The 14,827-nt window shown below is 40.4% G+C and overlaps 1 protein-coding gene across 1 annotated transcript in view; it reads left to right on the top strand.

The window, feature by feature from the left end:
* Window positions 1-14,711, top strand: part of LOC129755005 (putative glycerol kinase 5) — a 36,642-nt gene extending 21,931 nt beyond the window's left edge. Inside the window, exons 5-8 of the mRNA XM_055751301.1 lie at window positions 668-1,167; window positions 1,224-1,316; window positions 1,375-1,731; window positions 14,158-14,711. Coding sequence (XP_055607276.1) covers window positions 668-1,167; window positions 1,224-1,316; window positions 1,375-1,731; window positions 14,158-14,625 — 1,418 coding nt within the window. The 3' untranslated portion in view covers window positions 14,626-14,711. The remainder of the gene's footprint in view (window positions 1-667; window positions 1,168-1,223; window positions 1,317-1,374; window positions 1,732-14,157) is intronic.
* The last annotated feature ends 116 nt before the right edge of the window (window positions 14,712-14,827 follow it).

Below are 14,827 nucleotides of genomic sequence, written 5' to 3'. Positions count from 1 at the left end.
TTCAGATTCAGATTTCAGATTCAGATTTCAGATTCAGATTTCAGATTCAGATTTCAGATTCAGATTTCAGATTTCAGATTTCAAATTCAGATTCAGATTTCAGATTCAGATTTCAGATTTAAATTCAGATTTCAGATTTCAGATTCAGATTTCAGATTCAGATTTTAGATTCAGATTTCAGATTCAGATTTCAGATTCAGATTTAAGATTCAGATTTCAGATTCAGATTTTAGATTGAGATTTCAGATTCAGATTTCAGATTCAGATTTCAGATTCAGATTCAGATTTCAGATTCAGATTTCAGATTCAGATTTCAGATTCAGATTTCAGATTCAGATTTCAGATTCAGATTTCAGATTCAGATTTCAGATTCAGATTTCAGATTCAGATTTCAGATTCAGATTTCAGATTCAGATTTCAGATTCAGATTTCAGATTCAGATTTCAGATTCAGATTTCAGATTCAGATTTCAGATTCAGATTTCAGATTCAGATTTCAGATTCAGATTTCAGATTCAGATTTCAGATTCAGATTTCAGATTCAGATTTCAGATTCAGATTTCAGATTCAGATTTCAGATTCAGATTTCAGATTCAGATTTAAGATTCAGATTTCAGATTCAGATTTCAGATTCAGTTTTCAGATTCGTTTTCCAAATTTCTTTCCAGACGCCAAACTAACCGCCAGTCAGATCGCTTGCCTCGGAATTTCCACCCAAAGGAACACCTTCACCTGTTGGAACCGCCTCACGGGGAAAGTTTATCACAACTTCATAACCTGGAAAGACCTGAGGGCGGATCAGCTGGTGCGGCAATGGAACGGCAGCTTCCGGTTGCGGATGCTCAAATTGGGCGCTAGCGTTCTGCACTTTATCACCCGGAACAAGAGGTTTCAGGCCGGCTCGGTGATCAAGCTCATGAACCCCCAGGTTTCGATGCGGTTGGCCTGGGTGCTTCAGAACAACTCCGAACTGCAGCGAGATGTAAACGATGGCGTTGTTTTGTACGGGGCGATCGACTCCTGGCTGCTTTATCGATTAAGGCAGGGTCTTGATCCGACTAGAGTTGTGGAACATATCAGTGACGTCACGAACTGCACCTCGACAGGTCTGTACGACCCATTTGGGCAAGAGTGGGCCGGCTGGGCTTTGAATCTATTTTCAATTAAGGTTTGTTAGATAAGTTCTATGCAGAGGTCAATATTCAATAGCATTTTCATTTGCAGAAGGAACTGTTGCCGAAGGTTGTTGACAATGCCTACGATTTTGGATACGTTGACGAATCACTTTTTGGTAGTGCGATTAAAATAGGATGTTCGGTAAAGTTCTCCATAACATCAAACAAACACAGAAAAATTCTAATCCACAGTCAATCAGATTGCAGATCAATCAGCCTCGCTGTGGGGCAACTGCTGCTTCGAGAAGGGCGAAGTTAAGATCACCATGGGAACGGGATCGTTCCTGAACGTGAACACCGGGGCGACCTGTTTGGCGTCGGTTCATGGATTGTACCCCTTGGTGGGGTACAAAATGATTGGTGGAGTCAGTAGCAGAAGCACTGCCGAAGAAGAGTTGGTTTATCTGATGGAGGGTGCCTCCAGTGATAATGGTTCGATCATTGAGTGGGCGATCAGTATAGGGCTGTTCAGCAATCCTCAGGACAGTTCGGCGATGGCCCTTTCGGTGTCGGACTCCGATGGAGTTTCGTTCATTCCGGCCTTCAGTGGACTGGGGGTAAGTGTAGAAGACAGGCGCGGTCCTATGGGGGGGGGGGGTGATCAGGGTGATCACCCCCCCCCCCCCCAAGCGGCAAAAATCCGTTACAAAATACCCGCAAATGCTCGAATTTCTATAAAAAGTTGGAACTTTTCTTAGTAGATGTGCTTTCCAATTTTAAAAATTTTCCACTCCGTGGGGGTGTTTATTCCACAAAAAAGTTAATTTATCACTTAAAAGGCTCAATATTGAAAAAGTCGGTTCACCAAACTCAAGCAGCTGTTACTTAGGATTTCCTGGACTGAATTATACCAAATAACTTTTGTTGATAAGTTACTCAACGAAAGTGTGTTGTTGAGAGTTGATTTGGAATTTGCTATTAATAAAATGTAGGGACAACTTTTTTTTAAATTGTCACTAATTTCCCTCATAGGCCTCAATTAACACTAGCAAATCGCAACAAATTTTAGTATTTGCTTCAAATTCAGAGTTTCTGAATTCTTGATTTTGTTTTGAATTTGAATGAAATGAAAAATTTGGAAAAGTCATACAGGGGGTGAAAATGGTTATAACACTGAAATACTTGAAATATTTGTTCTGCTTTCATCATACATTTATTGCCTTCAATTGCAAAATAAAAAATCAGATTCTAAATCACAGTTGAGATTCTCTTTCGCGAGAATTTTTCACCTTCAATTAATCCACCATTCAAATATGAATTATAAACTTAAAATTAATAACCTATATTATGAAATTCAAAAACAAAAATTTAAATTTTAGATCTGATATTATTTAATTCTTTTTAAAATGTATTACATCAAACATTCATGTTTTGGATGACTGTGAAAAAAACACAAGTACTGCCAAACAAAAATCGAATATAAAATATTCATAGTAATCCGATCAGGAGAACATGTCAAAACAATAACTAAAACTTATTTCAAGGAGATATTTATATATTTCTTAGATAAAATTTGGATCTCAAGGTTTTCGACTATAAGTTTCCTAAAACTGGGTAATATCTTATTTTGATTGAATTTCTCGAACAGGATTGAACTCACTTTCAACGATAAAGAATTTGCTTCAAATTGTTATAAAATATTATGATCATATCTTATTTTAATATTCAACCCATTCATAAAATTGAATTCAATTTTTGGGAAACCATAAATGGAGCATGGTTTTAGCAAACTATGTGAGTTATTGAAATTCCTCTAGAAATTTTACTCGAAGCATTCATATCTTGACGAGTTATAATTATGTAAGATTTTGTTCTGCCCAATATCAAGCTATGCTATCTGAATGAGATATAATCTTGATTTGAGCATATCAAAAACTGATATAATTAAGCTATAATCGTATAGACTATTTATATGATTTGAAATATTTTAACATCCTACGAGTACTGAATTATAACTCATATTGATAAAAATTGAGTATCAAAATATCTCATTTTGATATAATTTTGATTTTTCCTCCTGATCGGGAAGAGTTTAAATTAAAAAAAAAACCTCTCAAGAGATTTCAGCAATAATAAATCGAAGAAAGAGATTACGTTTTATGACTTTTGCGTTTCCTATGAGTTTTTAGTGCCAAAAAGGAACAAAAAAGTATTTATATCAGCTGTTTCAGGAATTGGTGTTGGAGATAGAGATTCAAAAATTCATCTCTAGAACGCAAAATCTGCATTCAAAACTATAACACAAGAAAATAAAATTCACATTTTCCGAAGTGCAAAGAATTTGAAACTTATTTCAACTTATTTAGGAGCTCTAAATGCAAATTTGTATTATTTTATCAGCGCTTTTTTCCGGTTTAAATTTTGGAAATACAAGGCTCATTGGAGAAATTTGTGCACTTTTAGCAAAAGTGTAAAATATCAAAAAAAAAATTAGAAAAAAAGGTATTAACTTAATGATCAATTTTCATAAAGACTGTGAGTAATTTACCATGAGAAAAAATTATAGGAGTAAGTTTCTTTCCCCATTTTGTAAAATACGAAGATTATCTAGACGAAATCTGTAGGGGAGAGTGGGGATACTTGATCCTCTTTTCTTATTTTCACCATATCTTTTTGGAAAAATTTAGCAACTCGCCGTCTTTGACATTTTCTGACAGCTTGTAACTTCAAGTTTCTATGTTCCAAAAATAAGAACGATACTTGAATCCGTTGATGAACTAGAAGCATTTTCGTGGGAGTAAAAAAATTGCGATTTTTCTGAAGTTAGGGGAGACTTGATCCCCTATTGAAGGAGACTTGATCTTTTATTCAGGAAGCCCTAATCCTTGTACAAAAATCAAACAAAACCCCAAGATAGAATGTTAATTTACTATTTTGGTCATGTTTGTTCTCATTTCACAATTTATAGCAGACATAAGAAGAATTTTTTTTAACTTTGTCTCAACGCTAATAACATTGCATACTTAAAGGCGCTATTTTTTATAATTAAGAGAAAATTAATTATTTTTGCTCTTTTCTTCAGACAATTGTTTGGTAAATATTAGTTTTTGGATAAATATTAGTGATTTCGTAATCAGCAATCATAACGATCAATTCAGAAGAAGAATATGCCGTTTGGAAGGGGGATCAATTGTACCCAATTCTAGGGGATCAATTGTACCCATAATCAACATTTTAGAAAACTTTTTCTGAAAAAAGTTGAGAGTTTTCCATTGCTTTGAAAATATGGCATTATGAAGTTCATTTTACGCTCGAACGATTGATATATTGGAACAAATATTTTTTTCATAATTCTCCCATGTAAGGAACATTTTAAAGTGATGAAAAAAGATCTTCAAGTTACATTTTGTGAAATTTTTCAAACAAAGTTCAATAACTCAAACAATTATTTTGTTAAAAAAATTTCAACTACAAGCATTGTTATTTTGCTCTTTTTGGCACATTTTTCTAGAACATTTGATCTTTGTAAGACATTCCAGTTTCGAGATATAGCTAAGGAATCAAGTATCCCCAGGGATCAAGTATCCTCATTCTCCCCTATTGTTTTTTTCGGGAATTTGTAACTTCTTAGCATTCTTCCCTCTGACCTGCATCGTTGAATAAATAAAGGATAATGAAAAGATTTACCATACTTTTTGTTGTTCAGGTTAGTTACTTCATCAATTATCATTCATCGATTTCACTCTGAACTGCTAAGTTTTAAAATTACTCAATGCCAGAAAATAAGAAGAGAAAAAATAGACAAAAAAAATCGAGTTTAAGACGCAAAAAGCTTCCAAAATCAGTCTGCCACGGTTTTAATTTTTCCCTTGTGAATTAAAACTTTTCCCTTAGTATTCCACTATTTTTTCGGCAACAAGGCATTCTACCATGCAAAACAGTCAGAAGATCTTTTAGCGATTTTTAACCAACACTCCTGGATTTCTATAGATCTACAGCAATTATGTCACCGATACTGCTTTCAGCTCATCTACACAATAATATTGAAATTTTAATTTAAAATTTAGCTTAAGGTTTGATATTCTTAATCTGAAGGCTTGGCTATTTCAATTGCAAATGATTGAGACTGTTAACTAAAGAAGAGTATTAACATTCAGAATTAACCCTTCATTTCATTATTTTCTTCATAATTCAAAATTATTTAAAAAATTGGTAATTATGTGGAGGTGAACAAAGATTAATCACTTTTGTTTGTAATTTATTTGTTGTAATACAATTTAAATTGAAAATTTTTGATGAAAACTTTAAATTCAAGAGCAAATCAAATCAAATTCGGTTCCAAAATTTAGAAACTGATTTTGATAATCGGTTTCTTTTACTTAATTTATATTTAAAGTGTTGATTTTATATATTGTGTTTGAAAAATTTGAAAATTAAAATATACTATTAAGTATTTAAGTATTCATATAATACTATTTCCAAATCATGATTCAGTAAAATACCCCACTGAAGAATTCAATGCCCGTTTGTTATGTTTGTTAATTTGTTTATCGGGCTTATCGGTGAAAAGTAAAATACTTTCGATAAATTATAAAATAGCTCTAATATTTAGAAGCTCAGGAAATAAATGAAGATAATGAAGATTTTTTTTCTACGTGTTCATCTGTCAACAACGTCAGTATTATTTTCATTGCAAAAAATACATTTATAACGAGAAATTTTTTAAAAGGCTCTTAAAATGACAATTCTAAAATACCTGATATACCGACAAATAAGAAAAAATATCAACATTTTTTCGCAATGGTTAATATAGATTCGCTGGTTGTTTTATAAAGGGATAACACCCCCTCCCCCCCCCCCCCCCCGGCAACCCCTCCCTTCTCCTTTCGCTCACTCAAATGATTGTTTTTTTCACCAGATATTAACGTTCCTTTGTATTGACAGATTTTTGAAAATTGGAAAATCACCCCCCCCAAGAGCCGACTCTAGGACCGCCCCTGGTAGAAGAAGCAGCTGTAGCTTAGCTGTCGTGACCATCATTTTTTGAACTTGGGATGCGATATTTTTGGCCAAATTCAACTGGAATGGATTGAATAACTCACTAAAACGGTAGCTGACTCCCGTCGGAAAATTTATCCTACAGTGACCTATGCAACCACAATACATAGATAGGTTGAGTGGTTAAGGGGTTATACTTGACGCAATTTCTTTTTCTGGAAGCTTGAGAATTTTTAGGGCCTAAGTTGGGCCACGCAGTTGGCCATTACGGCTTCAGTGGGACTTATTCGCGGTTTAGGATGTGTGTCCATTGCCATTAATCTCAACGTTGTATTCTAATACCTAAAACCAAGACAAATGACCCCTGCAACTTGCAGCCGTAACCTCGGGTTCATTAGTCTGTGTACACTTCAGAGCTTCTGAAATGACAGTGTTTGGTAAACGCCGCTGGACCACCTCTGGTGAAGATCTCGTAGGCCTTACCAGACTGATCGGAACGACAATGGATGAAACGCAGTGTTGTGTGCGGATTTCGGGTGAATTGTCAAGTTCATTCAAATTACGTAGGGGGCTTCGACAAGGCGGTGGTCTATCCTACATTATGTTCATTGTGGCGCTAAAACGTGTTATTCGACGAGCGGTGGGCGAAATGCGGGGCACGATTTTCATCAGATCCAGTGAACTTATCTGCTTTGCCGATGACATTGACATCTGCGGCGGCGAGAAGATCTATCCAAACTTAAACGCGAAGCAGGAAGGATTATTACGTCCAAGACGAAACTAGCCTGCGGATTTGAAACCGACCGAACCCGCTTGTCCAGCAATAACAAGGTCACGATTGACGGCCACGAGCTGGAGATAGTCGAAGGCTTAGTCTATCTCATGGACGCGACACCTTTGAGCAATACCTCTTATCAGTACGACTTGAAGTCCGAACTCTCCTCTAACGACCGGAGAACCGAAATCTGACTCGAGCTTGAGAGTGGTGAGAAGTCGTTTCGCGCTAAAGCGCTCCAAGGCAATACTCGTTTCCGAATCCACTGTCAGCAAATACCTCAATTTAACGCAACTACTAACTTTGTGGATCTAGTCCAGGAAGTCCAGAAACACAAAGCAAGTTGTCGATGACACTTTCTCTGTTCGAACACGCGGGTCAGGAGGCAAGCCTCCTAAGCCACGTGTAGGATTAGACTCCTCCAAACTCTCTAATGTTGACTTAAGTCACCACTCAGCGCAACTACCCAATTTTCAAGTCGGGTGCTTTACTCCCCGAAGCGCAAATTGAGCTATAGACCACCCTCATCAGGTCGCACTCGCGGTTCAGGCGCATCAATTCTTGAACCGCATGCCGAACCCTGACACCTTCGGCATGTTGTGCATCACTGACACTGACATGTTTAACACGTCTCTAAGTGATTGACCAACCATTGGCCACCACTCTGCGCATCTACTCATTTTACGAGTAGGGTCTATACCCACCGAAACGCAAAACGAGTTGGCGATCGCTCTCCCTTCGGTCACGTCCGCATTTCAGGGCCATGACCCCCCGAACGCGTGTTGGACCCTCGCCCTCGCACCCGAGTACTGGTACCTAAGTACCCGGGTGCACCACTTCTTCCGCGCGGATTTGGCAGATCCGTCGACGACCTCCAATGGGTTAAGTGATAGTTCTCGTACATCTGCAATACGCCGGATTGGAAGTACCAGCCCAGATCATTTGTCCATTGTGTAGACCTCACTTAGGTGTACTTTACATAGAGTTTTACACAACTTTCTTCATGAGACAACAGAGCACGTACTGTTCAGCTGTCCGAGTCCGTACGGTTCGTAGGGTGCGCACTAACATGCTCGCCGCCAGCGAACCAGACACGACAGCCGACAACATCGTGCCGAGGATGTGTGAGGATGCCAGCCAATACTTAGCGCGTGGTCAGCGATAGGTTCACCCAGACCATGACTGCCCTGCAGAGGAGTTGGAGCCAGCACCAGTCCGCGACCGGTGTAGGGTGACTCCTTCGCCGAGGAGCATCTAAGTAGTGTGCGTCCGAACCTAGCAGTAAAACATACAAAGATAAGACTTTACCTTCTGCGTATGCCGAACTGCTTGGTACGTCGCGTGCGTGTGTAGGATACCTCCACCGTTACCTCCGCAGAGTATCCTAGTAGAACGGGCCCTCTGCGACGGAGGCTGCGGGGATAAGACAATACCTTCTCCGCAGTCAAACTCGTAGGGGGATGAATATTCACCCTGCGGAGTTCTCTCGGGTAGAGTGGTCTCACGTCGCCGTCGGATGAGCCACTCGAGCCGGGTAGGATGACATTACCTTCCGGATTCATCATCATCGCCAGCGTTAAAGACCCGTACGTGTGCTGTAACAGGCGCGAGTCTTGGATAAGCTGCTCTCGATTCGGCACACGGCGGGTAAAAAGCCTAGGGTTGCCAGCCCCAAAGTTACCAGACAAAGGAACACCGGACTACGGTCGAAGTAGAAAGCCCTTTCAGTGCAGTAAGCGATCTCGACTATCTGACGCGACTCGAGATCTGACCTCCTCTGGTAATAACTCGAGGTAACCACTTATACTCCTCCTCATGTTGATATAAGACCTGATCTCTCCTCTTTAGACTCGAGACCCGGCCTCTTATCGTAGAGACTCGGTGTTGACCACATAAACCTCTCCTCCTGAACCTCTCCTCTAACGACTCGAAGCCTGACCTCTTATCTCCAGGATTCGAGATTTGCCACTATAATAACTGTCGTGTGCCGATCGAGAGCAGCTTATCCTAGACTCGCGTCTGTCACAGCACACGCACGGGACTTAACGCAACTACTCGGATGATTCCGACAAAGACGTCATCCTACACCGACTCGAATGGCTCACCCGGCGTCAAGAGCCACTTAACCCGTGGATATTCCCCGATCTCGGAATAACCCTTTCCCAACGATTTCCACTGCGAAGAAGGTTAAGTTTTTTTCCCAGCAGCTTCGATCGTTGGGAACGGCCCTTCTCGTGGAGGTTCTTCTTGTGGAGCATCCTACGTACGAACGCCCTAGGATTTTTGGCACGCGGCTTTTTCTTCCCGTCGTGTGCCAGATCGAGAGCAGCTTCTCCTGAACTTGCGCCTATCACGGCACACATTCGGGACTTTGAACGCTACGACTCGGATGTTTCCCGACAGTGACGACAACCTACTCCGACTCGAAAGGCTTGCCCAGCATCAAGAACCTCTCTACCCGTGGGTATCCCCCGACAGTGGTTCACCCTCTTCCTACGAGCTCTGCTACGAAAAAGGTATTTTCTTATCCCCGCAGTTTTCCCCGTAGAAAGCGGCACTACTCAGAAGCTCCATGACGATGGAGTCGTCCTACACAAGAACACTACTCTATTTATTTATTTTTTGGTCTTTGGTTACCCAGGTAGTAAATTTGAAGAAGAAATTTTACGAATCGGTACCAAGGCACTTCGAGTTACAGTGTCTCCCCAGAACTAATCTGGGTCCATGGAAACAAATGGGTCGACTCATAAGTCAGTTATAATTATCCGTATATACATGCGCCCTAAACTCCTGGGGCAAGGGATTGAAATCAAGAGAGAATTCTTTGCATTTGGAGTGGTAATGATCAAAATTCCACAACTGCTTCACAAGTTGCAACAATTTGTAACAATTTGCACATTTTCACTCTCTCTGAGCATTGCTTTCTCTCATTTGAACTCAACCCTTCTAATTCTCTCTAACAAATTGCCACAAATTACCACAAATTCAATCATTGGCTACACAATTTGTGTGATCATTGACGAAATTTCTCCTTCATTTCAATTCCCCGTCCTGGGGTCTCAGAACATAACCCTAACCGGTAACTGCCACAAGGCAATACTTCGCAAGGGGGTCTAATTCGCGCATATGCGCTACTTATACAACACTTGCTAAAAAGTTCATATTTAAATTAAATATCACCCTGACTGGCCGAGGTCATCTTCCCGTCGTTGTCCGATCGATGACGTTGATAGTATAGCGTAATTTATGTGATAGCTTCGGACTCATTCAGCTAAGTAAAGTTAGGTTATCCTACGTCGATCGCAATTTTCGTCAGTCTCCAGCTCCTTTGCAGAGCAGTGAATATCCGGGCGAGCCCATCGCTGACTGTATGCCAAGTGTTGATATCATCACACATCTTCTGCAACAAGTTGTCGGCTGTCGTGTCTCGTCCGCAGGCAGCGAATATGTTGGCACGTTCCTCTTCAAATCTTAGACAATAAAATACCACGTGTTCGGGTATCTCGTCCGCGTCACCGCATGTCGGGCAAACCGGCGAGGCCACATTTCTGAACCTGTAGTGATACTTCACGCTTTCTCTTCATCCACTCCTTATAATGTTTGGAATCAAACGATGGCTCCATCTTCCACTTTCTAAGCTGTCCCGCAGCTGCTGCCAGTTGGCCATGGAGATATCCCTGGTTCGTGTTCTCACGTTTTGCGTGCCTCTTTTTGTTCGCGATTATCCTCGTAAGTGCGGTTGTTGCTGTTGCGCCTTCTTGCACGCATATTCAACGTGGCTTTTAAAGCTGAGCCGGTCGTCAATCATCCCACCCAAATACTTAAGCTCGCGTTTTGATTCGAAAGTGCATGATCCAACTGTAATCCTGCCTGTTTGCGGTGAAATCAGATTTGATATCAGGATCACCTCGGTTTTGTAGTGAGCAAACTACAAACTCTTGGAGTGCATCCAGCTCTCCACTACTCCTACAACATCTGAAGCTTTTAGCTGGACGATTTCAGTTGAGTAATCCGTCGCTAGTGGCACGACGTCGTCCGCGAAACCAACCAACTTACCAACTTTACTCCCTCTGGCAGGCTCAATGTCAGCACCTCATCGTTCGTAATATTCCACAGAACCGGGCCCAGTATCAACCTTTGCGGTACTGAGCTGTAACATCCATTTTCTGAACTGAATCAAAGCAATCGAAGGATTGCTTTCGATTGCTTTGATTCAGTTGGCTCATTCAACCAAGTAGGCTCACAACACAATAGAGCATTTCCTGAAAGTTAGGTTATCCTACGTCGATCGCAATTTTCGTCAGTCTCCAGCTCCTTTACAGAGCAGTGATTTTCCGGGCGAGCCCATCGCTCACTGTATGCCAAGTGTTGATAACATCACACATCTTCTGCAACATGTTGTCGGTTGTCGTGTCTCGTCCGCATGCAGCGAATATGTTGGCACGTTCCTCTTCAAATCTTGGACAATAGAATACCACGTTTTCGGGTACCTCGTCCGCGTCACCGCATGTCGGGCAAACCGGCGAGGCCACATTTCCGAACCTCTGGTGATACTTCATGAAGCATCCATGGCCAGTCGCTTGCCATGTATTGTAGCTTATGATTCTGGAAAAAGAATTCCACTAATATGCACAGATATTTCGATATCCTCAATTTTATAAGTGAAGATGCAATCGCTTCCCAGCTGACACTATTGAAGGCACTATAGTAGGCGTATTAGCCTGTATGCCGATGGGTTCCCCAATGGATTTCCTGGTTTGGGCAACAGAACCAGCTTCTGCCGTTTCCAAACCTCTGGAAACATCCTCTCCTCAATACAAATTTGCAGTGACGATCGTAACATTTCGGGAAATTCCATAATCGCGGATTCAACAGCAATGTTCGGGATACCATCTTGGCCTGGAACTTTTTCCAGCTGAAGGGTTCAGAAAGTATCCTGACTAAGGTCCTCAATACACAGAGTGCCGCACAACTATCTGCATCGATAAGAGGAAACTGAATGTGCTACCGATTGCTCTTGTTGATGCAATGAGTAGAATCCCTTTCAACAATCATGGAACAAAGCCAAAATCCTAGCGACGGCCCGCTCAAAGCAATCCACTTGGAGCCCTTTCTAGGCACAAAACCTCCAAGGTTACCTGATCACCTGTAGAGTTATAAAGCCCCATCGCTTTCAGTCAGGCATTTGGAATTATTACCTCTGTTTTGAGATTTCTCATAAAAAAGAGCCAGGAAGATGTAGAGAATATTGGTAGGATAATGAAAATAAAAAGATCTTACTGTAATATGTATGACATGATTTATGGTCCACCCCATATCATTCGAATGTGTGATACTCTCTCGTAATAGAATAGTGCTTTGAATGTTCAATACTCACAATTAAATACGTATGTGTTCGTATGTTTCGTTAGGACATCGAGAGATGTAAGCAGTGTTACCACATCCAAATCTGTACCGCTCATCGAAAAAATCTTTTTCATCTGTACCGAAAACTCAAAAATCTGTACCAAAATCTGTACCGAAGAAAACAAAGTTCTGCATTGAACGTGTTGATATGTGAAGATTTTGAAACTTTTGAAGATCTTAAAACAGATAGATACTTTATTGCACATAGTACAATTTTTTAGCTAAACACTTTTTGTGTAACTCATTTAATCATTTTTATTTTCTCTCTTTAAAAACTGACATTAAAAATATTTTTCATAACAAACACTTCCTAATGTTCATGATGTTAATACATAGTTTTAGTATAATGATTTTTGAGCGTCATAATTAATACGACATTTTTCAATCCGACATTTAATCTTAAATAACTTTTCGTTCTAAGGATAGCGTCCAATGTGTCAACATTCAGACGATTACGAAATTTGGTTTTATTGGCATTAACTTGCGAGAAAATGCGCTCAACCACTGCTGACGAGTTGGGGATTATTATCAGATATTTAATTATTTGTAGCAAATTTGGAAATCTAATTGTTCCATCGTGTACTTCCCAGTAAGGAACTTCTATCGTTAGAATAATCAAGGCTAACTTTTAACTTATTTTCTATAACGTTTTCAATACACTGGTTAAAAGGAAAATGTAGAAACTTTTTTCAGTATTTGAAAGTAAAAAATCTGTACAAATCTGTACCAAATTTTGAAAATCTGTCATCTGTACGTACAGATTCTGTACCGAAAATTAGCTCAAAAATCTGTACCTGTCTAGATAAATCTGTACATGTGGCAACTATGGATGTAAGTATAACAGTTTTTGAAGAGCGAGAAAATATGTATCGAAGAGAGAGATTGAGAGATTTAGTAAGGCCGATTGGAATCAGGCCTCAGTTCGTTAAGAGATGTTAACAAGGATAGTCGATTCTCGTTTCATTTTCTGAAGGAGAAAAAACGATTGGTTACGACAGAAGGGATCCTTCACTGTCCGAATTCAACAAACTTGCTGAACCTGATATTTTTCTTCCAACAAGAATTCATCAAGACTTCAATAAGGATCTGCGCTTCGAGATTTTAAGCTAAGAAATCCTATTTTGTTGTACTGTTTAAATATAAAAAACATTTGCAATAAGGCCAAGGACATCCAGCTAAGCTGGATCGACATATCCGTGGCGATCCAGCTATATATCGACGCCAAATCCACTAATCTGACGCCCTTATTTGCTAGTATACCCCTTAATTAGTGCTGTGCTTCCTACAGTATCGCAGCTTGTAAGAAAATATGGATCAAATCATAAACGGTTATGAGCCTATGCTTCCATTCTTTTCATATCAGTTGGTTTGACGTTCACCGGGAGTGTTTTGTTAACCAACATATGGTCCGTCGATTCGAATACAAGCGTGTACCCTAATTTTAACATATTTTTCATACATCTACAGAAACTTAATACTTTTTTCGTATCTGTGCTGTCCTTTTATGAAACACTTTTGAAAACGACCCTTTTTAAATTCAATGTTCACAATGGTGTGCGGGGTGCGTTTGAATCATCTAATAGTGGGATTGCATTGATGGAATAAGTTCCTATGATGTCAACTTGTTGTGGTTTAACCTATAATATGCTTTAAAATAAGAGCCGCACAACTATCTAAGCAGCAAACATATTCAATCAGATTTTAATAACCTTATAACGGATACTTTTATAACAGCAGTGTCTGGCAAAACACTTATCTCTGATAATAATTATAGGAACTTAACCCATCAGTAGGGTCATCCTCCCTCCTTAATCGTCGATTTTCATGTTAGTATAATCGAAATTCTTTTTACTCACCATTTCAGCCTCCGATCCGGGATGACAGTGCGGGCACCGGTTTCATCGGCATCAAGGCGTCGACCAAGCGGGAGCACATGGTTCGGGCCCTACTGGAGAGTCTGGCCTATCGGGTGGCCCTGCTGTACAGCTGCGCCCTCACCGAAACACAGTACACCTTCACCCGGATCAAGGTCGACGGGGGTGTGTCGCGGAACGACTTCATCTGCCAGACGTTGGCCGATCTGACCGGGTTGGCAGTGGAACGAGGCGAGATTACCGATAGCACTGCCCTCGGGGCCATGTTCCTGGCCGGCCTCAACATCGGCGTGTGGCGCAGCAAACGAGAACTGATCGACGCCCGGAAAATCGAACGGGTCTTCCAACCGAACCCGGCGAACCGCATAAAATGCATCGAAAGTATGCGATCGTGGGAACGCGCCGTCGAACGATTCAAGCGATGGTACATTGCCGAAGAACTCAACAGTCTGAACTGAAGAACATGTGATACGTTTGTTAATATTACTAAGTCCAGCAAGTGCTTTTTTGTTATTTTTTGCCATATACTGTTTACAAACGATAATGCCCATCGCCAATTTTTTATCGCTCATTCCGAGTTTGTATCACATCCTTTTTGTTAGCACTAAGTGACCGTTAATCGGCCTTAACCTTCAACCTTGATTGGAAAGTGCCAGCAAG

Source organism: Uranotaenia lowii, chromosome 3 (genome assembly GCF_029784155.1).
Source record: "Uranotaenia lowii strain MFRU-FL chromosome 3, ASM2978415v1, whole genome shotgun sequence".
Lineage (NCBI taxonomy): Eukaryota > Metazoa > Arthropoda > Insecta > Diptera > Culicidae > Uranotaenia > Uranotaenia lowii.
The sequence above is the reverse complement of the archived record's forward strand: the minus strand, read 5'-3'. Positions and strand labels throughout refer to the sequence as shown.